Below are 26,362 nucleotides of genomic sequence, written 5' to 3'. Positions count from 1 at the left end.
CGCCTCTCCGCGAGGGGCGGCCCCGCCAGCCCGCGCCCGCCATGGCGCCGCCGCCCTCAGCGCTCTGCCTGTTCGACGTGGATGGGACCCTCACGGCCCCGCGCCAGGCGAGTGCGGGACGGGGCTGCGAGCCCGCGGGGAGCGGGGCGGGCCGCACACCGCATCCCGCCTGCGAGCCCGCGGGGACCGGCGTGTGCCGCACGCTGCATCCCGCGGGCTCCGTGGGCACCCTTGATGCGCTGCTTAGAGACCCGCGCGGTGCTGCGGGCTTGTACTGGTTGTTGCGGAATGGAGGCGCTGGCCTCTGGCAAATCTGACGGCTCTGTTTTGGACTCCAGAAAATCTCGGCGGAGATGGCGGCGTTCGTGCAGCGGCTGCGGCAGAAGGTGAAGGTGGGAGTGGTGGGCGGCTCGGACTTGGCCAAGATCCGCGAGCAGCTGGGCGAGGACGGTAAGGGCCGGGCTGATGCAATCCGCGCTCTGGGGCCCGCGGGGAACGCGTGAAGGTTACGTGGAGGTTAAACCCCGTTCATCCTCCTGTTGCCTTGCTTTTAACTCTTCCCTGGTGGTGTTGTGTTGCGCTCAGGACGAGGAGCTACTTACCGGCAATTGGAAATCGCAGCCTGTTTGCACTGTACAGGTATCTCGGTATCAAATTAAGAGGTTGTTACTGAAGGTGAAATTCTGCCGTGGTGACAGAGCCTCGGGAGGGCTGTTTCACACTGCTGTGTACAGTGGAATCGTGCATGTGACATACACGTGTGGGCTGCTCAGCTGTCGAGCACATCCCTCAAGGACCTGATTTTGTTCACTGTGCGGTTATGATACAGCAGTGGATTCTTGCCTTAGTCCTTTATTTTTAATGGTCTTTACCTAATTGATGCCACTGATAGCCTCCTGCAGTCCCCAGACAAATCAGTTTGTTTGCCTTCCCAGTGGTCTCCAGTAAACCATATCATCTTGTGTTGTGCTAAGAGTCTCACAGCTCCCAGGCATCTGCTGAAGATTAGTGACATTGAGGAAACAAACCTAATAGGGCATTATTTGGCTTGCTTTCTAGCCAGCCTGTGTGCCAGGTGTTTGCAGTGTTTGAGGTGTTTGATCATTTCTTTACATTTAATGCAAAGAGTCAATTGCAGGCAAGGAAGAGCCTCTAAGTAAAACCACAGATAACTCAAACAAATGACTTCATGTGATTTGAGGTGTGCGTTAATCTTAGTGAGAAATGGGACTAGCATTAATCTTGTGCTTCATGCTATGCTGCTGAAACTTTCATGCTTTAGGAGCCAATGTTTTGTGTATTTTAACCTATTTGACATATAAGACAATTCTGCATGAAGCATACAGGGGAAATGATGAGTTACTGTCTTTTTGCTTGTTTGCAGTGATTGAAAAATACGACTACGTGTTTCCAGAAAACGGCCTGGTAGCATATAAAGATGGGAAGTTCTTGAGCAAGCGGGTAAGTGTGAAATTTACAGTAGTGGGGAAAAAGAAATTTGCTAAGCAAGATTTTTAGTTTATTGCTACAGGGTATTCTTCTGTAATCACCTTTCCAAAGACCAAAATTACTGCTGGTTTCATGTGTTAGTCCTGTTAATGCATCATTCATTTGGCATGTAATGTTTAACATAAGTAATGGAGAGTAAACATCGAGATCCTGGCTGAATTTGCTGCCTTGACCAGTGGTTCCAGTTTACTGCAGGAACAAGCTCCATTTCTTCATGCTTGGCTGTAGCAGACATTAAATGCAGCTTTTTGTTTAGGGCTGCTGCTTGTGGCCCCCAGTTTCCTTCTGAAGCAGGCACAAGTAGGAATCACATTAAAGGGCAGTTTGCTGTTACTAAGTGAACAAAAAGGAAAATGAGAGCCTTTAGTTAGTACCATGTGAGCATCAGCTGATGTTACTGATTGAAGGCATGTTTGTTTCTCTGTGGTATTAACCATGCCTGATTACCCAATATCTGTGTTTTCCATGTGACTTGCTTTTAGAATCTCAAATTCTGGACCCTTGGTTGAATGGTGTTTGTTTTGTTAGAGCATTCAGGGCCACCTGGGCGAGGACATCCTTCAAGATGTCATCAACTACTGCCTGAGCTACATTGCAAAGATTAAACTGCCAAAGAAGAGGTATGTGCACACAGACAGCTCAGTGTGGCCAAGTTCTCCATGCTGCGATGTAAAGCTCAGCTCAGGGTACTTAGCAAAAAAATGAGTAATTTCTGCCTAGGGAGCAACACTGTGTGTGTGAAACAGAGCTCCATCCATGCATACAAAGACAAGTTCTCAGCTGGAGCACAGGGTTTGAAATACTGACGCGGTGTTTTTATATCAGAGGGAAGGAGATTCAGTTCTGAAGTAGGAGTGTTCCCTTGCCATGGTTGGAATTCAGCAGCACAGTGTTTTTCAGAGATGAGAAGTGCAGCTGGACCAGCTGTCCTCACCATCTGTGTGATGTGTGAGGTGCAGCTGCTCAAGACACTGAAATGCACTGTGTGAGGCAGGGCAGGACACTGCCCACATTGCTGTCAATTTTGCAGCTCCACCCCAAAACTGACAGCCTGGCCTGTCAGGCTCTGAGGTTGATGGGATGCTCCAGTCGCACTTGTAAAACCAAATCATACCTTTAAAAGTTGGTGAGGAGGTTGTTGAGGTTGCCAGATTTAAAGTTCAGAAGACTTCCTGGTGCCAGAGGTGTCTGCATGTTTGGGGTTTACGCATACAGTGAGACAGCTGCCTTTAGAATTAAATGGAGACTTATTATGATATTTAGTGTTTTGAGCAATTTTCTCATCTATTTTCTGTCTTGCTAATCAATTCTCTTGCAGAGGCACTTTCATTGAGTTCCGAAATGGGATGTTAAATGTGTCCCCCATTGGAAGAAGCTGCAGCCAGGAAGAACGACTTGAGTTCTATGAACTTGATAAAGTGAGTTACAACTCTTGAAAAATACCCAGCTCTCCTGGAGGAGGCAATTATGGCCAAGTTATGATTTTTAAAAAACTTTTATAATTTGTGCAATTTTTTTCATTTTAATCCTTTTTATGTGGTTTAACTAATTTCCTCATTCAGACCTCAGGCAATAAGCAATGTGGTTTTTTGTTGCAATAGCAATGATTACTTGCAGAAAGGTGGGTTTGGCTCGTTTTTAATCCAATATCCAGAATACTGCACTGTTTCTATACATGGGGTTCCTGAAAAACCCTGTCCTAGGTAAAGCCATAATTTCTTGGTGTGCTCTTTGATGTAACCATTCAAGGCAATAAAACCATTCTTTTTTTAAATATTTTTGGGATGTTTCTGGGTTATCTTTTCATTGATAAATCAACACAGCATGTATGTAACTGATGTTTTGTTTCCTTTTTTTCTTAACAACAGAAGGAGCATATAAGAGAGAAATTTGTAGCTGATCTACAAAGAGAATTTGCAGGCAAAGGCCTCACATTTTCTATAGGTAAAACTTTAAAATAATGTCATTTAAAACATCAATTAATTTAAATTTCATTTAAGTCATACTCTCTTATGGCTGTGACATCCCATCTCATTTGTGTGACAGGTCTCTCTGGGGGTGGCTGCAGGCAAGACTGAGCATCATTTTCCTTTCAGGCTTTTATTGGGACAGTTTAATTGAAATCCATCAACAAAGAGAACTTCATTTCTTGTCATCAGTTCATTGTCCTTTAATGTCAGTTGTGTGACTGATTCTGCTCATTTTGGAGCATATTCCATGCTTCTGGTCAGTCAGAGTTGTTCCTGTGAATCAGTTTTGATCAGAACTACTCCCTCAGTGCTGTTCCAGTTGCCCTTGGTTCTTCAGCTGTACCTGCATTGTGTGGGAGGAAAGAAAGAATCCAAGGGCAAGTGCAAGCTTAAGGAAAAAAACAATAATAAGGGGGAATTAATTTTTCATGCATTTTTTTCTTTTTTACCCTCTCCCCTAATATATCACCATATTCCTGCCTTTTATTACTTTTCAGAATTGCATAGCACGGTTGCCATTAGTGCTGAAGTGCTAAGGCAAAAGTGAAGTGCAGTGTAGCTCTCCTCTCTCCTTTATGTTGGAAATACCTTTTGGACACCTGCTTCAACTGGGAATCCTGCTCCTAGGTATTTGTGAAGGCCAAGGGCTCAGAATTGGAACAGTTCATTGTCCTGTTAGCATATGCTAAAAGGGCCGATTTCTTCCCTTTCCTACTCTGAAAGCCTTAGAAAGTCTTTTGCCTATGATTTTATGGCTGTACATACACCAGTGGCTGTGTTCATTTGTGTCCTTTCTTTCTAAAAGAGGTTAAACATAATTCTTTTTCAAAGGTTCACTTGGAGATTAGTGAGTATTTGGGAACATGCTCAGACTTCCATATTTGTTGAATGGATAAATAATCTTCTCTGAATCTCAGCTGTGGTAACTGATACCCTATAAGACACTTTCTGTACTTGCAGGACTTAACTCGGGGCTCTCATAACATTTCTGTGCCTTCTGCAAAGCTCCCTCTGCCTAAAATCTTACCCTTATCTTAGTTCAGGGTTTTTTTTCACCTCCTCTCCCTTCAGAAATACGTTCTTATAAAATGAAACAAGTCTTGGTTCCTCTCTCTCCTAGGAGGGCAGATCAGCATCGATGTGTTTCCAGATGGCTGGGATAAAAGGTACTGCTTAGGAATTGTTGCCAAGGATGGATACAAGACTATTTATTTCTTTGGAGACAAGACCATGCCAGTGAGTATATTAGCTTGTTATATTAATTTGAGAGCTGCTGTTTTTTAAACCACAAGGGGACTGTAGGTTCTAACCTTATAACCTTAATCCTGACAAGAGCTGAAGTCAGGATGTAACAGCTGTATGTCCATGTTTACCTGGCTGCAGCTGGGAGGTTTTCCTTCTGTTTCCTGAAGTGAACACAGGGTTTTTGACTTAACAGAGGTTTTAAAATTGAACTCCTGTAATTCTGTTAAACACCTAGGTGACATGACTCTGTGAAACTGATTATCCTGCTTGGTTAGTGTAGATCGATGATGCTTGTTGGCTGGTGTTTATTAAATATATTTATTTCCCATCTTATTTAACACTGTGCCTTTGCTCACTACTCTTGTCTGTCTCCACTCTGGGGAACTGAACATAGTCCCTGTCCCTCATCATGGGGCAGAGCTCTGCAGGGCAATTCAGAGGCTTTTAAAAACCCTGAACAGAGACCTGACAAGAGCTTGTGAGAGCACTGGCAAGCACAAGGACTTGGATGAAATTAAAGCTGTCTGAATATGGCCAAGGGACAGTGCCAAGCTAAGTTTTGTAAGAAAAGGCTTAGTTTTATAAGAACTCTCAGTTATAAAACTCTTCAGTTACAAGGAATTTTATACATTTTAAAAGGTAAAGTTTTATAAGAAAAAGACAAGCTTGAAATTAAAGTTTTTTGCCCCCACATCAGCTGCAAAAGTAATTACCTGTCCCTCTGGCACAGAGTTTACAGACAGTTCATTTTAAACCCTCTAAGTGGCAGTGCAGCATTTCCAGAGTGTTGAAGTACTAAGAGCTGATGCTGAGCCTGTGAAAGCAGTGAAGCAAACAGAAATTTGGGAACAAAGCTGTGGATTTTGGGGATCTGTGCCCATACAGTGGCAGTGCTGTTGTTCACTGAGCCTCATCACTGTGGACCCTTGGAAAATGTCCATTCTTTCCCTGTTTCTCTTCATGTTTTCCTTTTTGTGACTCTATGTTAAATAAAATTAAATCCTCTTCTGCTTCCAGGGAGGGAATGACTATGAAATTTTCACAGACTCCAGAACAGAAGGCCACAGTGTCACATCCCCACAGGATACAAGAAGAATCTGTGAAGAGCTATTTTTTAAATAAAAGACTTTTAGAATTCACACTTCCAAGATGGTTAAAACAGCAAAATAACTTGAAACATCATCTTCATTCTGTATTGTTTTTTTGTATTTGGTCATGAATAGCAGGTGCTTTGCAGGTCAGTCATTACTGAAGTCATTACTGAAGGGAAATGTTTCAATTGAAGACCCCTTGCTGGCTGAGGGAACACAGCAGAGCTCATTTAGCACCAGTCACATGAGTACTTTGTTTTCTTTCTGTTTGGTTGTGGGGTTGGGTTATATTTTGGGTTGGTTTTTAAGATACCTGTAAGTTTTCTTACCAATTTCTTACAATTTAGGGGGGGAATGGGAGGCATAATCTGCCTCTGGTTGATTCACGGTCTCAAAATTGACCTGCAATGCTTGATCCCTAGTTTTTTATGTTGAAGCTGCTTTTTAAAAGATGCAGTTGTTTTTTTTTAAAATACTTACCTTCTGCTAGGTGAATTAACATGAATTATAAGACAGGTGGGATTGTCTTGTCTAAAACTGGAAGATGAGTAGAAGGGAAAGGTTTTATTTCTTCCTGGGGGTGGGAGGATGGAACTGAGCCAGAAGTCCCTGACCACCACCCCTGGCAACGCTGGGCCAGTTGGTGCCAAAGTTCCCTCCTCAGGGTGGATTTGGTGCCAAGGCACAATCAGGCCATGGTACCTACACTCTTTGCAGAACAAATCTAAAAAATAATTAGTAAAAATTAATTAAAATAATTTCACATCAGCAAAATCTATTTCTGTCACTTTCTGATCATATTCTGAGATTCCTGATTAAGGAACTAAGGGTAGGTGAGATTTTTCGTACTACAAAAATGACCTAAATTATGTTTCTATTAAAAATCAAATCAATGCCTGACACTTTGTGTAACTGTTAATATTACTTTTCTCATCTGACATTAGGAAAGTAATCTTGAGTTATGAATGGTTTGAGAATAAAATCTCATTTTATCATGAAAAAATACTGTTCTAATTGTCATCTTGGCAAATAAAATACTTAAAGCAGTCCTGTTGCATGCTGCCTGTCTGTACAAAGAAATGAGTGACTTGAATCTTTTCAGTTCCAAGTTCATGTGATACTTGCACAGTAAAAAAGCAGAACAAGGAGGGGGAGCTGTAATGCACCTCATGCACCAAAACTGTTTTGTCTTCTAGCACACTTCTTTCCTACGGTAATTCCTGTTTTAATGGAGCAGACTTAGGACCAGAACTACCTGTGGTGTAGGAATGCTCTTTAGGACAGACAATTTAAGAGCTGCTGCTTTGTCTGTACTCGCATGTCCTGTATCTGATGCCTTGATTATTTTGCTGCAGGGCTGGTTCAGCCCCAAACACAACATTCCTGGCTGATTTGTCTTAGGAGCCACCTCTGACATGTCCTGGCCTTATTATTTCCAAATTGTCCTGGTAATTGCAGTCAGTTGGTGTGAAAACATTTTCCTCAAATAAAACTTTTAAATGTCACCACACAGGGGTGCATGTGCAGGCACCTGCATTCTCCCCTTCTTTCATGCTGATCCTCTTCAGCACCAGCTACCCAGGGAGCAGACTGAAAACACATTTAAGCACTGAAATGGTTGCATTTATTGTAAAGAAAGCAGGGAGTGATATTCCAACAAGCTGCACAGTGATAAACCCACCACTACCAAGTCTTACGGGTCATAGAAAACAAAACCAAACCCAAACCCCACTACACCATGGTGTAACACAGGTACAGCAAAGGGAAAACAAGCCAGCACAGCAGCTCCTGGCCCCGCACCCCTGTGCTGTCCCCACATCACACCTGGGAACAGATAGCTGCTGTGAAAGGCTCAGGACATGTCCTGACAGCGAGCACCTCTTGGTGAAGCTCCAAATACACAACTGAAGCTGCACAGTTTCATACAACTAACAAGAGTTGTGCCCTTTTTTTTAGATTTTTTTTTTATTTGCAAAGTCAATAAAAATCCACTGTTAGGAACATAACAGAGAAAAATGCTTCATTTGGAAAAAAAAATATGTGGAAGGCAAATAGGAACAAAACCAATTTAGTAGCACTACAACTACATGAAGAGTTTGGGGAAGGGTGGCCCTATCGCATCCTACCAAGTTTGCCAGGGAAATAGATGCAGAATGTACTTCACCAAGACAGCTGAGCGTGTTGAGTAACTCACACAGAGTTTAACAGACAGGCCCCTGGGCAGCCCACAGCTGCTGTGCAGCAGTGCAGGGGCGTGTCCTGCCTGCCCAGTGGCACACCATGGCAGTCAGCTGTATGCAGGCTAGAAGGCAACTCTTCAGCCTTGTCAGAATTCAGACACAGTCAGAAGCTATGAAGTATCCACTATTCTACACTTTTCTACCACTTACCTTGAAGCAAATTTAAATTTGGGATGGGATTTTTTTTTTTTTTTTTTAATACTGGCCTATAAAATCTGTTGCTAATCAACCATCAAGGCACCTAAGTAAATTCACAAACAGCCCCAGCTTTACCACCACAACACAGTTTCCACACCATTTGCAGTGGTGCACCTGATGGGCACTGGAGCATAACCACCTGATGGAGATTTTCCATCCTGTGGCAACTGCTCTGTTTGTGAACTTCCTTCCATGAGGAAAACAAATCAGCAATGAACACCTCTGTCTCTCCAGCCAAGGCATTCAGGCACTGTTATCAGCAATAAAGGTTCTGCAGCCCTACGGAAGAGCAGCCCAAGGGATCACAAGGCTCACACAATGCCCAGGGCTCAGGTGTGCTTGACCATCTGCACCAGAAGAGCTCTCCTTGAAACCTCTCCCCCTTCCCCTGGGCATTTCCTGGAATCAGTTCATAAGATAAAAGAAAACCCAAACCTCCCATCCTCCACCAAGCACATAAACTAGGTCTCTTTAAATACATTTCTTGTAAACACATTATGCTAGATTTTTTCATTAGCATTTGAATTGCCTTTTTTTTTTTTTTTTAATCAGGCCAGCTGTAAAAAATTGTAATTTTGGCCTGCTTCTGCTTTATTGACAATGCAGTATTTCCTCATACACAATATTCTTCAGCCAGGTCCCTGCAGCCAGTTGTTGAGCAGAGCCCACGCCGGCAGCAGCTGCGTTCCCAGGGGACACTCAGGAGCTGATGATGTGCCCTGACCACGTCTCGTGCTTGGTGCCAGGGGCCAGGTGAGTGATCACCACCTCCACTGCCTGCAGCTTCTCGTTCTTGGGAGGGATGGTGCACATCTTGTAGGTGACCTCGTCGCCTGCCACGGGAACGTACTCGCCTTCAATGCTGTGGAGGGAAGCTCCAGTTAGTCAGCAATCACATAAACACTCGTTCTCCTTCGCAGCTTGCTGAAATTTTTATCGTAATTGTTATCTTAGATGTTCAAAGTACTTCAGGAATTTTATAGTCTGTCATCCATCAAAGTCTGAGGTTGATTTTGGTTGTCTTGCAGTGAAATCCTATGAAAATACTATAAACACCGCCATCGTCCTAAAATAACACCAACAAAAAAAGTACAAAATAAAAACCAAAATAAAGCCCACAAAAATCCTCACCGTAATATGCCCTAAAGAATACTCAGGTGAGCCCAGGCTTGGACTGAGAACAGTGCACCAACACCTCACTTACAACAGCACTAGAGGGCAGGGCTGCCACTGACTGCCACTTACTTTGGGGATATGGTTTTTAAACTAAAGAAAGTTGATATCTTTCTGTTTGGTTTCCTCCCCGCTCCTCACTTAAGCTTTTGGAGTTTGGGGTTTTTTTCCCTTTTTCTTAAAAAGGATTGTGCCACGTAATGGCAAGATTTTACCTTTAGGTTACTCCACCATAACAGCGTTTGTGGTATGAAAAAAATAAAGGAGCCCAAGTGAGATATGGTATCAAATATATTTCAAAATTACTTGCTGTGAGAAAAGAGAGTTCTGCCATCCTGATGTGTAGTCTGCAGAAACACTCATCCAGCACTCAGGGAGATTTCCAGGAGACTCCTACCTGGCCTCCCCAGAGTGATGCCAGGGGATGCTGGAAGACCTGCGCTGTGCATTTGCCTCTGCACATGAGTCTGTGTTTGGAATCGGTGGGAGATGCCGAAAGGGCTTCACCTTCTGCTCAGAACAAGGTGCTGATGGAACAGAGAACTGCCAAGTCTAACAGCCCTCCCCACCTCCACCCCCGTGCTTGAGATCAGAGCTTTGTAATAAAAATCCCAGCACGTGCCAGTGAAACTGGCAGGGATTCCTTCATCCTGCACTGCCCTGAGGCTCTGACAGTACAGGAGATGCTACTTCACCTTTCTTTAAATATACCTACACGAGCCCATGCTCAGCCTCCCCTGCCCTGACAGCCTAGGCTGCAGATCTTAGTGAAGGTTTTCAGTGTTTCTCAGCAGCATCTGTATTTGGGAACAGAAAAACACTAATAACAAATTCTACTGGATGCCTAATTGATGTGACTTGCTTGTGAACTCCTGTTACACTGGAGGTAAGGTTTGGGTTCAGAAAGAGAAAAAAAAGTGGTCTAGGTCAGGAGTTTGCAGTGCACCACTGAGTTTGATACTTGCCTTCTCCGAGAGCACACTGGCAGCATGCTCACCCCACCCAGGAATTTCACCCCATGTTTCTGTTAATAGCAGGGATCTCAGATTTTAGCAGTGCCCTTTATATCCACTCTCATTTTGTAACCCATCATTCTTAGGGCTTTTCTATTGCAGGAAAGGCTGCCAGGACTGATAGGAGGTAAATACACTGGCCCTTACTGCCAGTTCTAACCTCACATCAGAGTTTGTTTCTCCTCACACTTTGGCAAAACTTCTTCAGCTTCATCTCCAGCACTGCCTCTCCTCAACCCTTTCTCCTTTGAGGGCTCCTGTCTGACTCCTGCCCTGCAAGTGCTGCTCAGGGAGCTGGTGCCAGGCTGTGGAAAAGCAGCAGCAGCCCATACCCAGGGACAGGACAGGGTAACCAAGAATGTACAAGGAAAGCTAAAAATGATCCATAAATCAAAATTTCTCCCATGGGAAATTCAAAGGAAAAGTCATTGTTTGCTAACTGATTGTATCAACATGGCATTGAAAATGCTCCTCTATCTAAATATGAATCTAAAACCTGCTATGAGGAGTTAAAGACATTCCCAAGGCCCGGGGCTTGAAATGCATATCCTTCAAACTGTATTTCCCTGGAAATACCTCTACTCCAGAGCTACCTGTGACTGTGGCAGCCAGACCCAGGAGGGCATGTCCTAGGCTGAACCCTTCAGAGCAGTGCCTGGGAAAATGGGAGTAAACTGAAGGCAGAAGAGATATTTACAGAAGAATCAAGATGAAGCCTCCTTCATCAGACCTGACAGCCCTTTCCAGCCCACACAGGCTGATCTGACTGACCTTTATCTACTTCCAAAGTCTCCAGGCCATCCTGTCAGCCCAGCCCTGGATCACACTGGACAGGCTCCGTTCAAGCTCCCACATCTGACCTTTGTTGTGGCTGTCCTCCCCAGTTACTGCCTCCATTTATACCCCACTTCCCACAGGTTTAAGATCCTTTCAGGTGTGAAGGGATTGCACACCCAACCCTTACTGTCCTTCCAGGAGCAGAAACTAATTTACCTTTTCTAGCGCCAAAGGAATTTGCTGCCAAAACCCAAGAAGTTTTCCCTGACTTTGAAACAGCAGTTTTCCATCAAGGATGTACTGGATCTTGATGAGGGGACGTGAGGCCCCAAGAAGAGACACAGAAAGGGGTTGAAAGTGTCAAACCACAAATGAAAATAGGAATGGTATATAAAAAAAAGATGACATCACCTTTCCTACTTGAACCTCTTGAATCTTGAGGAACCTTGATCCTTTGTTGCCAAAAAAAAATTGTTCCTACAGAGCTAAAACCACTAAAACTAAAGCAGCATCTCCCCTTGGTGTTCCAGCCACACACACTGCAGCACCCCAGGCCCCTGCAGGGAGCAGGAACACGTCACCACTGTGCAGCCACCCAATCAAACGGATGCCCTGCCCAGGAAGGGATCTCAGGTTTGCCTGAAACTCTCTTTTTTTTTTTTTTTTAACAAACAGGAACCTTACATATTTTTTAAAAGCTCCTGTAAAACAGGATGAGCCACAGTTAGTAAAATAAACATTTGAAATCTGCAAAAGTAGGTAAATATGGTTAATGCAAAAGGAAAGTGGATTCGCAGTCTCCTGAAGCACCAACACACAAAAGCTTTGAGCTCCTGAAAAATGGAGATAAATTAGGTATCACTTGAATATTCAAAATCAAGTGAGGAAGAAGTACAGCTTGAGCATTAAATAAGATGGGTGTTTTGCTGGGGTATGTTTTGTTTAAAATTGAAACGTGAATAGGATAGGTGCTGGACAGGTTCTGGTAAGACGTGCGTTGCAGGTACACTGGTAACAAAGTGATTCTGGTTTTCCAAGAAATAAGACCAAGAGAATCACTACACACACACAGAGAACATGCCTAATGTACATGCTGCAGCCAGGGAGAGAAGAAGCAAAGGCCCAGCCTGCAGGACACGCTCAGCTGTCACTAAAGGCACCACATCCCTCAGCCCTTGGGAGGTGACTGTTTGGGGCACTGCCTGTGGAGCCCCTGGTCTGCCAAGGAAAAAGAAAAAAACAAGGTATTTGTTGACCCACATTTCTTATGCTGAACCATGAGGATAAATACTCATGCTCCTTCTACTGAACAGATCAGATTATCCCCAGAACCTGCAGAGCCCTTAGCATTACCCAGAAAAGTGCACTTTTCTCTGCTAGAGACCGTTTCTTGCAGGGCTGAGCATTTTGCTGACAGCATCAGATCTTTTCTCGGTTTCATTACTTATCCAAGCTGACACTACAAGTGACTGGAGCTTGTGATAAAACCTCATTCAACCCCAGCATGGCTTCATCTGATCCCTAGTTTGTTGTCTTTCCTTGCTTGTTGAGGTGACCCTTCCCCACCAAGGCCAGGCCTGTCCTTTGCACAGCTGTGGATGATAAAGGTTGTGGCCACACGAACAACTCCAATTTCATTTTCTTTTCATTTGCTTTTGGCCTTTAAACTTTTCTCCCACAGATCAGTTATTCTTTTCTCTCCTGGAGCTTTGTGATCACTGGTTATTCCTGGTACCTAACAAATATGGGATTGTTAGCTCATTGCCTCTAGAGCACATGAAAAGCAAGAGGACAAAGGTCCTGGTCTGCAGCCTGAAGAGACCTGTGAGTGAGCAGTGTCCCCTGAGCAGTGTTTGCCACCAAAACTGCTTCTGGGACAGACACAGACTTACTCCAGCACAGCTATCACTACTTGTGATGCTTGGAAGCAGAAACAAACAACATCCAGGCTGTGCAGTGCATCTGGTGGCATCAAGAAAGAGCAATATGATGGCACTTGAGAGGTGATGAGATGGTGGCACTGGAGGCAGAGCCCTACACAGAGCTGGGGGAAGATCCTCCAGCAGGAAGCAATTGCCTTAAGCACTGGGCAGGAAATTAACTGGAAAAGATCAGAGAGAGTAAACAGAGTTCTTCAACAGATTCAGCCTACAACAGACATTCTGTAAACAATGTAATTTACCTGGAAAAATTGGTAAAGGAAATTAAATGTGGGTTTTTTTGATGTCACATATTGATTAAATCATTTTAGATCTGTATTTTTTTTTTTACTTTTACCCTAAATATATATTAAATGTTGATCTAGAGGAAGGTGGAGATTTCCACTGCTATTTGAGATATTGGAGGGCACTTTCAATTCAAAACAAAGAATATCTACATACCCAGAAATCTTAAGACACTTCAAGACTTCAAATTCAAGCTAAAAATAGGAAATGCTTCCCTGATGTTAGAGTCAGAGGGAGACACAATAGAGTGAGTTTTAGATTATCCAGCAACTCCCATTTCCCCAGCTTAGCACCAGTCTGGTATGGTGGAGCATTTTATCCTGCACTATTTTTAGGAAACCGAGAAGTTATTAGGAATTTACCTAAATAAGGAATGCTCTAGTTCTTCCTTCTCACAGCTGCTATTCATACTCCAGGGCTCTAGTTAAACCTCTTGGGACAAAGAGTAAGTCATGTGGAAACATTTTGGAACAAGACTTTTCAGTGAATTCCGAGCCTTGCTGGTCACCAAGTGTTGCCATGGATGAGACCAAGGAGCACTTCCATGGCTCAGTGGCTCTGTCACCTCATGAGCTTCTTAAAGTTCATTTAACACCTCAGCATTTGTCTCAAGAAACCTGAGGGTTTTTAACAGCAAGATACAACAGAATAAGGAACCATTGTGAGTTACTAATCCCAGATGCCCTCCCATGCATTCCCTGTGCCAGCCAACAGCCCCAGCACCCACCAGCAAACCAGCAGTGACCTTACGGAGCTGGCCAAGCAGGAGCAGGGCTGCCTCTCCCCACCAGTCACACTCCTCACTGGGAACAGACAAGTGTGAGAGGCTCAGATACTGAAGAATCCCAGCAGTTCATATCCAGGGTCTCTGCTCCAGGATTGCCCTGGTCCCTGTGCTGTTGCAGAGACAACTACCCAGGAGCTGCACTTCCCTCCCAGTTCAGTGAATGCATCATCCTCTTGCCCAGTTCTCTACAGGCTCAGGGTGCTTGCAGCCCCATTCAGGGATAGTTATGACTCCATATCTACTTCCAGCAGCCAATTCAAGCCCAGGCAGCACAACACACTCCATGAGAAAGGAACAGGAGAGAGCTTTCCAAGGATGCCTTTGTGGGCTCAAAGACAAAGACACCCGTTCCTGCAAACACCCAGCCTGGATTCTGTCACAATCCCACCGACTGTGTGCTTCTGGACACCAAAGCCCAGGGCAGCTACCTTCTGTGCTCACTGAGCACAAAGAACCTCCATCCTCGAGCAGCCACTGCCTGCAGTGCCCACTGCCGGGCTGGTAGAGTGCCAGCCTTGGCTCTGACCTATTACAGCTTGTATCATTGAGGCAAAGATTCTGGGAAGGCTTAGCTGCAATAATGACCACAGCAACCTGGCACTCCTGCATGCACCTCTGCAATGTGAGTTTTCTGAGCCGACTGGGGGTGGAGAACCCTTAGGAAAAAGATTATCCATGTTCTATTAATTTCCAAACATCTCTCAAGAAAGATCTGGAATTCTGCTGCCTCTCCTTCCTGCCCTAGATAACCTACTTATTTCAGACACTTCAACAGATGTAGCAAAGCATCAGAAAGGGAGCACATCAGGAAGGAAGTGAGCTGTCCAAAGCAGGTAAGTCATCCAGTATTTTGAAGGCCAGCAGAAAGCTGAGATTTGGCCTCCCAGCACACCCAGAGCAGTTGGTTGCAGTCAGCAGTAGTTATTTTTCTGGTAGTTCACAGAAAAGCCAGAGAGGCCGGAGAAGTTCATTCTCTCAGCTCAGATTCAGCTCTCAGATCATTTAGAATTATCAGGTAATTTCCAACCAGTATTGTTTCACTCCATCAGGGGAACAGCACCACAGAGAAGCCAGGAGATGTAGCATTAATGCTTTGCATCAAACAGTGATCTGGCAGAAAATCAGAGGAAAGAAATGACCATGAAAAGATGATCTCTCCATAGACACAAATAGCTCAGAGCCAGCTCCTCACTGCAGCAGGGACAGAGTTGGGTTCTCCCTGCAGGAAGATGCAGCTGGCAGAACATGTCCAGCACAGCCAGCAGCTGAAATGCAGCAGCAGAATGGGACCAGCCCCACCTGGGAGCCCAGCAAGAGCCCTCAGCCCTCAGCTATTCAGCAGTGCTGAGCTACAGACACAGGAGGCATAACCTGATATCACACCACAGTGCACAAGCAAACCACAGCAAGCTCGGGATCTCCCCAGGGACCATGGGGTGCTGTGTGTCAGTGTCCCTGGGGGAAGCACAGCATCAATTCTCCAGAGCCATCAGCACGCACAGGGTCAGGAATCCAGCCGGAAGGACAGCCTGAAGGCCTCTCTGCAATGCAGCATTTTCCCCTTCAGAGCCAAGTGCTGGCAAACTGCAGAAAACCCACAAGCACTTCACGTTTTTTCTCTTTCATTAAATATGCTGTTTTTGCAAAATAAAATCCTTTAAAAAAACAGGAGTGTGGTCGTTCATCCGTCACTGCTCTCTGGTGAGCCACCTCCTTGCCTTGCCCTTGCAGGTACACAGGCTTCAGGCCAAATCCCAGATAAATGCAAAAGCCTGGAGCACAAACCAGTCTCCATCAGGTGCCCACTCCCAAAGGCAGTGGGGAGCAGAAGAGTGGGTGCAGTGCTCTAATGCACAACATTTGATCTGTTCTCCACCCCACCTCCCCCATCCCCTCAGCAGCCCAGTTGGGAAGGGAAGCTGATGTGAACCTGCCTGTACAGGCAGCACCTGGCAGGGGACATCCACAGCCAGCACTGCAGGGAGTCCCTGTCTGCTCTCTGGGAACATCCACAGCTACGGGTGGAACAGCAAGAGAGTGAGAGGGAGGCCACCAAAGCCACTGCATGTCAGTGACAACCACAGCAGGGAGTATCAGTGAGAGCTGACGGACTCCCAGGATGGAACACGAGCCAAGGAGGTGACACACAGGAGGATAAAGCTCTCACACTGGTGCTGTAACACCACCATCAGTTTGGTGACAGTGGAGCACCTTACAGGCTGGTGGAAATGGAAGCATTAACAGCACATGCTGCTATCAAAAACATAATTATGGGCTTTTTAAAAATTTCTCTCCAGGCAAATGAATTTGCCTTTGCTCCCTGCTTTCCAGAGGTGTTATCTGGAATTACTATCTCAGCAACTCCTCTGCCTCCATGCTTGCCAGCTTGGGTTTTATATTCACTACAGCAAGCACATTTTGTGGTTGTTCTAGAGAGGGATGAAGTATGAATCTGAGAAAAACAAAACCTCATCACACCCAAAGAGCCATGACATTTTCCTAGCACAACTATTTATATCAACTTGAGAACTGTCTCCAGCGAGCACAAGGAAGCAGGACTCACTTGTACCCAATCAGTTAGAAAGGAGAAGTGGCTCCACACAAGTGTTATCAAACACCAAAACAAATCATCTCTGCAGCCTTCTGAGCCACTCATTAAAACAAAGCCAGGCAGAACAAAGCACCTTTCCAAACCTGCATTTCAAAGGGATGTGTGATGTGTTGCTTACACTGATGGCACGAAACTGGGGGCAGTGGCTGGTACAGCTGATGGCTGTGCTGCCGTTCAGCCAGACCCTCACGGGCTGGAGAACTGGGTGGAGAGCAGCCTCATGAGGTTCAGCAAGGGCAAGTGTGGGGTCCTGCACCCGGGGAAGGATAACCCCAAGCACTAGAACAGGCTGGGGCTGACCCACTGGAGGGCAGCTCTGCAGAGAAGGACCTCAGGGTACTGGTGGGTGACCATGAGCCAGCAGTGTGCCCTGGGATGCATCGGGAAGAGCATGGCCAGCAGGTCAGGGAGGTGACCCTGCCCTCTGCTCAGTCCTAGTGAGGCACATCTGCAGTGCTGTGTCCAGTTCTGGGCTCCTCAGGACATGAACAACAAGGAGCTACCAGAGATGATGAGGGATCTGGAGCATTTCTTATGAAGAGAAACTGCAGGAGCTGGGCCTGTTTAGTCCGGAGAAGAGAAGACTGAGAGGGCATCTCATTATATGTATTTAATTATCCCAAAGGCAGATGCCAACAGGAAGATGCCAGACTTTTCTCAGTGGTGCCCAGCAACAGGATGAGCAATGGCCATAAACTAAAACACAAGAAGTTCCACCTCATCATGAGGAAGAAATTATTTTGTTGAAAGTGACTGGAACAGGCTGCCTGGTGAACTCTCCCTCTCTGAAGACATTCCAAACGCACCTGGATGTGTTCCTATGTAACCTGCTCTACGTGACCCTGCCTTGGCAGGGGCGTTGGACTGGATGATCTCCAGAGGCTCCTTCCAACTCTAACAATTCTGTGATCCCATATTTCTACCCACATCCCAAGTCCAACACAATAAAGCAGCTTTGTTGCAAGTTCCACTCAAAACATGGCCACATTCATGCATAGATACACAGAAAATTTTGCAGACACCAAGTGAAGCTTTTGAATGTCACACACATTTGGCTTTATTTTTGGGTTAATGCTCACTTATAGAAAGGAAATGCCATCCTAAGTGTTATTATCTTACAAAAAATACAGAAACTTACAGGAAACAGACATCCCATCTTATGGAAGAGATTTTCACCAAAGTGTAACCTCACAGCTCCTAAATGCTTAGGGAAGAAAACAATTTAATTCCTAAAATTAAACGTTTATGTTGAAAATCATACTAATCTGCAAGATAGGCAGCTGGTCCCAATGCCTAAAACCTTCGCTAATCATCACAGCTTAGTGATGAACACAGAGGAACGTCTATCTTGGTGAATCCAAACTGGCATAACCATTTTATCCAAGTTCCTGAAATCCCAGCTTTTGGGGAGAACTGATCGGGAGAAACAATCCGCTTTGGTTTCACAAGTGGATGCCTATACCACACGGAGACAGTGAACAGACTAACATCTCTCTCACATTCAGATTTAACTGAATAAATAGGTAGAAAAGAATCATTTGATAAACATGAGGAGGATCTCAAAACTCACACTGTGCAAACCAGAGTCACTGGAGTCCCCTGAGCCACAGGCCTGATTACAGAATGCTGCCACAAAAAGCAATTCCCGTTAATAAAGAGCAATCTATCAAATTCACTGTGAAATAAACTGAAATGAAAGGCATTACTAATTCGTCCTCCACGTGTTGCCTTGCATCAGAATTAAGACAGTGATACCATCACCCTCCAGCACTAAAAGCTGTTTCCAACAACTCAAATATACTCCCAGTAATTAAAGAACATAATGTGCTGAAACCTTCAGTACTTCAATAATAGCACTTTTCACTAACAGGTTGAGGCAGAAAGATCAGCTATTTTTGAACTGAAGCTCTGAGACTGTACCTACACATGAAACATTTAAAACAGTGGCCCATTCCTGGTACAATAGAAAAAATGCTACTGACTTCAAGAGAGCAGAATTGACATAGAGAAGCTGTGAAAACACAAAACACTTTAGTCCTACAAAATCTATATGAACTAACCTTGCTAACATGTTTCTGAAAGAGCACGGAAAAGAGTCCTTGAACACACAAACAATTTCTTCTTAAAGGAGAAAGGCATCATTTGCCTGCTGTGGAGATGGGAGAAGTGAAGGTCCATCTTGAAAGCCAAGTCCGTTAAAACACCAGAAAGGACTGAGCCAGGTCTGTTCATGGTGGGAAGAGATCACCCAGGGAGGCAGTGGATCCTCAGCACGGGAATTGCCAACCATGGGCTGGGCACAGCATCTGCCAGAAAGGCACAGGAGCCTCCCAGCAGTGGAAGTGGTAGAGGAGGTCCCCTCCAACCTACTCCTGCTGCACTGCAGGGATACCAGAGCAAACTGCAGCACAGCACATGGAGAGTGCTCCTGGTGTGAGCTTTGGGTTGAAATGACGTGGCTGAAAACAAAGAGAGCCAGCCTGGTCCAGTGGGTGGGCACTGGGTTGTGAGGTGGGAAGCTGGGGCTGTGTCTGAGGGCTGTGTCTGAGGGGCCAGAGCCCGTCACCCCTGCCCACAGAGCAGCTCTGCCCCTCTCAGCCCTCACCTGCTCCAGCTGCTCCGACAGGGGTGGTGCGAGGGCACGGCTGGGTGAGGGTGGTGGAGCAGAGAACCTCCTGCGTCAGCAAAGCAAACACACTGAAAACACTTTGAGAAGTGTGGCTGCCCATAAACTTTTACAACCTTGGTGACTCGTTCAGTGGTGCTTTAGGATGGAGGGAGTGGGTGGGAAGGAGGGGAGGGCAGCACAGCACATTCAGGGCACGGTTACTCAAATATAACTCATTGGTGGCTCCCAGTCAAAGCAGTCTGAGAGCAGAGGGGATCAATACGCCAACAGCACAGCCCACGAGGGGGGACTCTTGTCAGAGGGGCCTCACACAGAGCACCAAAAATCACAGCAGACAACATTATTTTGATAGTGTCACTTGGGGCTTCAACATAGGAGACATATGGGAGTCTTAAACAGGGAAACAGAAAAACCATCACTGGAGTTTCTACTGATTGGAGGGGAACTGAGGGCAGGAATACCTTGTGCACTCAGAATCCAGTTCTGGGTTTGGGCCAAGACAGAAATATGTGTTGGGCCATAGGATAGGAACCTGAGAGAGCAGTTCACATTTTGTACAGACAAACAAAACAGCAACCCCAATCAAAAAGTAATCTCCAGGGTTTTAAAAGGATTCATTTCACATAACTGAAGAAAATTTTACTGAACTAATTGGAGGAGAAAATGTACAGGGAAAAAAACAGGACCGAAAATAGACAGTTCTTTAAAAGGAATTCATTACAGGGCTGGAAATTCATGTTTCTGTGAGAAGGCTGTTGTAACTAAACCCCTGCTGATCAGTAACTGTATAGGTCAGACTAGATGCTCACAGTTAAATTTTTTTAATTGTGACATAGGAAATGCTATTTTTAAGTTATTCAGGAAATGAGGAGAAATTTGCATTTGCATTAGACAAAAGAGAAAGGAGCTATTAAATGACACTTCCTTGGGTTGAACACAAGTCAGACCACTGAGCCTCTCTGCACCCATGAGCCCTACAAAACTTTGGTTTGTCAAGGCCCATCGTGCAGTAACATTCCAGAAACCTGGAGGAAAGCCAAGTTCTCCTTCTCCAAGGACACATGCTACTCATACAACCAGGAAAGACAGCTGGGGCAACGTGGGTAGGTTTGGTAAGGCTTTTGTTGACTTACCACTGCATAACCACTCTGAACAACAAATAAGGATTATACAGCTTCAATACTGTGAACAATAGGTAAAATAAAACTGGTGATAGATCTGGAAGAGTTTACTGGAGAATAAACACTGAGCAGTCTTAACATACACACCCAACACTGGTAAACATCTCAAACCACAAACAAATATAAGAATTGCCCATTAAACCTTGCAGATTAGCCAAGCCATAAACACCAAGGACAGTGCAGGCAGGGGCTGTGCTCGGGGTTCCTGGGCAGGCAGGGCCTGTCCCAGTGGGATGTGCTGCTCTGCAACCCAACCAGAAGTTCAGGAACCAGGAATGCAAACACAGCTGTCGGGAATGCCAGGGTGTATCTGGGACTGCAGCAAACCTTGGCACTGCAGAGGATGCTGAGGTCAGAGAAGGTAAGAAACTCTGCAAAGACTGGGGATAAAGGGCTAATGTGATTATGGGATGTACAGAAAGAGAAACAGAGCAGGACTCTGGAGGAGATTTTATCTCCTTACACTGAACATATGTGTACAGTGCATAGTCTTAAAATTATACTTAAATTCTTCAGTCTCTTTTCTAAGTATGCTGCAAAGACTGGTTTAGGCTGGAGAAAAATTCTCAGCAAGGGACTTAAAAAGTTTTATCTGCTTAGTTTATCAAAAGGTAAATTCAGAAGGGGTGGTTCTCAGTGTGTTCAGGACAAAAAAGGCTGAGGTACTAATGAAGCCTTTAACAGAGAAAGCTTTAACTATAAACTGCTCACAACCTAAGCTAGATGAATTCAAGGAAGTAATAAAGTGTGACTTTTCTCAACAGTAAAGGCAATTAACCTTTAGTTTAATAATGGTACATGCAGTGCAAAGTAAAGTAATGAATTTTCAGTGTTATAAATCTTTACATTACAACTAGACACTGCATGGAATATTTGCTTCAGGTAAATGCGAGTTTCTAGGTCTGGGCAAAACTGTGTAGCTTATTCTAAGAGATTTAAGGATCATCTTCTAGTTTTTAACTCAACAGATTTATAATAATACAGGAAAAGAACAGCATAATCTATTGCTGCCAGTAACATCTGCATAACCCCTCTTTGTTGGGGTAAGGGTGACAGAGTAAACCAATCTCGTGTCTGACACATCAAAAGTGTTTGGTAATGAAGGCAAACCAGAGCTCCAGCCCTCCTTGGCCACCCACACAACTCACTCCGAGATGTGCACGAAGATGTCGGGCCCTCCGTCCGCGGGGGTGATGAATCCGTGGCCTTTGGAGCGGCAGAAGCACTTGCAGACCCCTTTGTAGATGGGTCCCTCCGAGGCTCTCACCGTGCTGTGGGAGGAAGCACAGAGAGCAGGTCAGTGCTGAGTGCACTCCTGGTGTCACCAGAGCACACAGAGCAAGAGGGCACCGTGGGCCAGTGCTCCCTCCCAGTGAGCACATTGCCTACAGCAGCTGCTCAGCACTCCCTGTCACACACTGCACGGGTTTTTCCTGGGGCCTTTTGGAGGGACACAGAGATGAAGAAGACGTTTGCTAGCACTATAATGCATCAATTGCCATCTTGAATTCAACTGCTCCATCACTGCACCAAATTTTCCCCCAGACACCATACTGAATGTAAGAATCTTCTACCCGTGATGAGGTTGGGAGTACCAGTGTGCATCTAAGCATTGTGCTTTCACAGGAAGTGTGAAGCCCAACTGCAGTGCATAACAACAAGACTCATGTCTGAACTCCTCCTCCACTGCCATGGGACCTGTATTTTAAAATGAGACACATTTGCAGAACCACCTTTAGGGAGACTTACTGCCACCAAGAAAAACAATTTGCATGAAAACTGTGTGGTTAAATCCTTTTCTCAATCAAATACACTGAGTGCAACCTCCAGGGATCCAAATTCACTCAAACACTTCCATGAATTAAAACCAACTGGTTTAGACACATTATGGGGTTTACTCTGAACAGTTACTAGATCAGGAACTTCTTCCTGCCATGGGTATCCAGTAGGTTGCTTCCACATTAGAAGAGGATTTTGGTGCAATTCTTCAAACACAATGACTGTGCTGCCACTTGCTTACATGCATCATGGCAACTTGGACACCACTGTCCCAAATGTTTAAATTTTACTGAAGTCTAAATAAAATTGTTTTTTAAAAAATGGTAACAGCTTTGTTCCTTAAAACAAGCTACCAATAAAGAAGTGCAGTTGAAAGTCCTAAAGAAAGACGTCTCCATTAAATCACTTCATTTCCAGCTCTATAAAGCTGTCAACACACCTGACCCCACAAGTGCTTGTTACACAGAAAAGCACTCACTGTCCTAAACAAGCCATTAAGGTTCAATTGCATCTTTCAAAGAGATAAGGCACTGTGGGGGATGAGGCGCCCCACTTCCAGTGAACCAAAATCAAATAATCCCACTGAATAATAAACCACTGCCTGTCACATTGATCTCTTTATACAAATGCTCACCTAGAGCTCCTCTTGTTTAAAGAGGACAAATATACACAAAAATTCAGAGCTATTTTGGTTTTCAGGGCAAACAAATACAGCAAGATTCCTACGCTGATTAATGATTAAAGAACTGTGGAAGCCAAATAACAGATTCTTTATTTTTGTAAGAACCAGACTAAGATTAACAGCTGAGAAGATTTACAAAGAGTTCATTATTAACACAGCACTGAAGCAAGCTAGCTTGGACTTGCTTTTCAAGGGCAACCCCAATTATTAAGTCAATTATGTTCCTTTTAGCAATCTACTTCCATCAGGAAGTTCAGGGCATTTGAAGGCTTTTGGAACTGACAATATATAAACTTTTCTTCTGCTGCTCTTCTTTTTTTGCCTCATTTTGAATTCAGAAGTAGTAATATGAAGCATCAGTGAGACTGTTATTATTTAAATCCACATGGATAACTCTGGAAGAAAAGAGCTGGATAACATTGCAAGAAGTAAAAGGGAAAAAGCACAGCAACCAGAGTAAGTGGCCCAGAACAGGCTGGCTGCAGGGCTGAGATCTCACTGCCACAGCATTCATTCAGCACTGCCAGACTTCCTCATACAGAAATAAAAGCCTGGGGCAGAAGCTTCACATCATACCCTGATTCAAAGGCTCTGAGATGAACAAAGAAGCCCATAAGGCCTTCTGCAGGTCAGCCCCTCACTGGGAGGCCCCTCACAGGCACTGGGAATTCTTTGCAATGGCCAAACCTTGCCACACCATTCTCTGCTGCTGCACTGGGGAGGAGCCCCCTTTGGACAGGGCTCCCAGGAGCCTGCACAGCACCACAGGGCCTCAGGAAAGCTCAGGGAAAGCCAGCTCTGCTGCAGGATCACTACCTCAAACAACTACAAACAGCAACAAATATTATCTCATTTCATGAAAAACCTTAGAGAAAGAGATCAGGGTTCACACCCTGATAACCAACACGTTCTTTTACAGGTCTATTTGAGCAATTTTAAGATGGAGATATGAAAGCTGAATAAGAAAAGGAAACAAGGAAACACTTTCCTCAGAAAAGTGATGGAGTATCTCTAAAACAACCTCATTGATATTAGCACAGGTGTCAGGAGCAGCAAACCTAAAACTTCCAGTGAGGTTTGGTCCAGAGCTTCAGGGACAGTGAGAAGAGAGACCATGCAAAAAAAATCTGGATCTGAGAAGGAAACACCAACAGGAGCTGCTCCTGAAAGCCACGAATCAATGTCTGAAGTGAAGCAAAACTTCAGACAAGGATCTCTGTTTTGAAAAATCTTGGTGTATTTTGCCCTCCCTGTAAAAGCCTGGTCTTAAAGAGTCAAGAGACTTTTAACATCCTTCACTAACAGAGAGCATTGAAAAACTATGGGATATTTGGACTAAAAGCCTAAAGGCATCAGAATTTGTCAGAGAGGAGCAACACACCAAAGCACCTTCAGACACAAGCACCCCTCCACCCCACAGCTCCCTTCGCCTGTGCAGGGGGCTCCTCGCTGCTGGCCGTGTCCGTGGCAGGCAGGATTCCCAGTACTCACGCAGAAAACGTCCTGGTGCGGCGGGTGGGCAGCGGGCTGGGGATGAGGTACCCCCTCATGGGGGACGGGGAGCGCTCCCTGGGCCGGCGGCTCTCGGGCAGATGGAGGGAGCTGGGCGAGGGGGGAGAGGCGGGGGACTGCTGCGAGGAGGATGAAGTGGGCTCAGAAGACATTCCTGAGGCCTGAGAAGAGCCTAGAGGAAAGAAGAGATCTGATTTAGTCCAAAATGGGAATTGTCATAAAAGTCACAAATTCTTGCAATGCTGATTTTGTAAGAACATGACTCACTTCCTGTGGATGTACACACGACACAGTCGCACCAAACGCTCCTGCTCTGTATCAGTGAGTTCATGTTTTGTAAAGTTTATTTATTTTTAAATGTCACAGCTTTTGTCAGCTGTACCAGGAAGCTCCACTGCAAACAGATTACTCCACAACTAACGCATTTGCTCACTCCTGCCTCAGTCACAGGCTCTTGAGGCACAGCTGAGCCCCAACTCTTGGTCTTGGTGCACCCCACACACCTCCCTGACTGATGGGCTTTGACCACAGGCAGCACAGAGGAGCTCCTGCACCCGCACATAAACACACATTACAAGAAAGAAGCCCTTGAAGAAGAAATGCTGAGATAAAGCTTTACCTCCACTGCTGCAGGTGGGTTTTGCAGTGTGATCGCTACGATAACTCCACTGCTGCTGCTGCTCACTTATTAACACAGCTCTGCCAGCTCATAACACCTTCAGCCTGACTGTGAGAAGAAAATCGTAAGAGTGCTCCTTAATTCCCTTCGGACTGAGCCAGCCAGACAGCTGATTTGCCCTGCCTGGGACAGGAACACAGACACAGCTGGGAGGCAGTGGCTGGCCCTGAGGGGGCCTGGAGAGATCTGGCAGACCCAGCAATCCCTTTTGGGAGGTCTGAGTCTGCCACAGTCTCCCAGCAGCTAGGAAGCCAACAGTCCACATCTTCATTCAGACCCCCAGCAGCCTTAGGTTCGCTCTTGTTCAGGTCCTACAGCAGAGGAGGGAGAAGATCCCTTTCTCAGCACACCAGCACACATCATATGACACAACAAGAAGAACTCCCAGAATCCATGCAAAGAGAAGGATCAGAAACAGCAGCTCTTCTACACAGACAAATGCAAGGCTTACTGGTGCAGCAGTGGCAGAAATAAGATGAAATAATCAGCACTGCTCTGATATTACTGTGCAAGTCCCCATCCACACTGGAAGGGGAAGATGATGTACCAAAATAACCAATAACCCACTACAGTCTTACTTAAGAAGACTAAAAATATCTGGTTATCTGGATGAGTTAGCAAAAAATGTGGCTATCTGAATCAAGAAAATTATCATGAAGGCGAGAAAAGCTGCCTTTAAGACCAATAGTTTAATTGAACTGAAATCTCTCACATCCATTATGCACCCTCCTCTTGACACCCACAGTCCCTAACCCATGAATTATGGAATGGATCCTTCACATGACATTTAAGAGATGCAGCCTCCTTGTCAATGACAAATCCATATTATTTCTTCCTGAAAATAAAGACTAAAATTAAAAAGGCTTCTTAAGAATGAAGTCACCAGGGAACAAAGCTTTTGTCTTTAATTGCTCAGGGTGCTGAGAAGATAGAAGTGAATAGTCATGTTCCCTCCTCTACCAGCTCGAGCTTTCCTCACTGTTCTCAAGAGCAACTCAGCTGAGAACAAAACCCCAGCTTTAGGGATGGCATTTCAAATATGGATGGCATCTGTCACCCAT

General features: G+C 45.1%; 2 protein-coding genes across 6 annotated transcripts in view; one reads left to right on the top strand and one right to left on the bottom strand.

The window, feature by feature from the left end:
- Window positions 1-6: 6 nt before the first annotated feature.
- Window positions 7-6,863, top strand: PMM2 (phosphomannomutase 2). The gene is made up of 8 exons (XM_032125895.1): window positions 7-107; window positions 339-450; window positions 1,385-1,461; window positions 2,038-2,129; window positions 2,828-2,927; window positions 3,378-3,453; window positions 4,600-4,715; window positions 5,742-6,863. The coding sequence occupies exons 1-8, from the start codon at window positions 42-44 to the stop codon at window positions 5,844-5,846; spliced, it is 744 nt and encodes a 247-aa protein (XP_031981786.1). The 5' UTR covers window positions 7-41; the 3' UTR covers window positions 5,847-6,863.
- Window positions 6,864-8,765: 1,902 nt separating this feature from the next.
- The window catches only part of CARHSP1 (calcium regulated heat stable protein 1), a 35,646-nt gene continuing 18,049 nt past the window's right edge, over window positions 8,766-26,362 (bottom strand). For all 5 annotated transcript variants that reach the window (XM_032125900.1, XM_032125897.1, XM_032125896.1 and 2 more), the window contains 3 exons: window positions 24,602-24,794; window positions 21,798-21,920; window positions 8,766-9,115 (listed from right to left, as the gene is read on the bottom strand). In XM_032125900.1, coding sequence (XP_031981791.1) covers window positions 8,953-9,115; window positions 21,798-21,920; window positions 24,602-24,774 — 459 coding nt within the window. In that variant the 5' untranslated portion in view covers window positions 24,775-24,794 and the 3' untranslated portion in view covers window positions 8,766-8,952. The remainder of the gene's footprint in view (window positions 9,116-21,797; window positions 21,921-24,601; window positions 24,795-26,362) is intronic.

This window comes from Corvus moneduloides, chromosome 16 (genome assembly GCF_009650955.1).
Source record: "Corvus moneduloides isolate bCorMon1 chromosome 16, bCorMon1.pri, whole genome shotgun sequence".
Lineage (NCBI taxonomy): Eukaryota > Metazoa > Chordata > Aves > Passeriformes > Corvidae > Corvus > Corvus moneduloides.
The sequence above is the reverse complement of the archived record's forward strand: the minus strand, read 5'-3'. Positions and strand labels throughout refer to the sequence as shown.

What these genes read in the sequence shown, in the direction of transcription:
- PMM2 (XM_032125895.1), top strand. Translation starts at nt 42, where the DNA reads ATGGCGCCGCCGCCCTCAGCGCTCTGCCTGTTCGACGTGGATGGGACC. An exon ending in CCCTCACGGCCCCGCGCCAG is followed by an intron (nt 108 to 338) that starts GCGAGTGCGGGA and finishes TTTGGACTCCAG; the next exon opens with AAAATCTCGGCGGAGATGGC. An exon ending in ATTAAACTGCCAAAGAAGAG is followed by an intron (nt 2,130 to 2,827) that starts GTATGTGCACAC and finishes ATTCTCTTGCAG; the next exon opens with AGGCACTTTCATTGAGTTCC.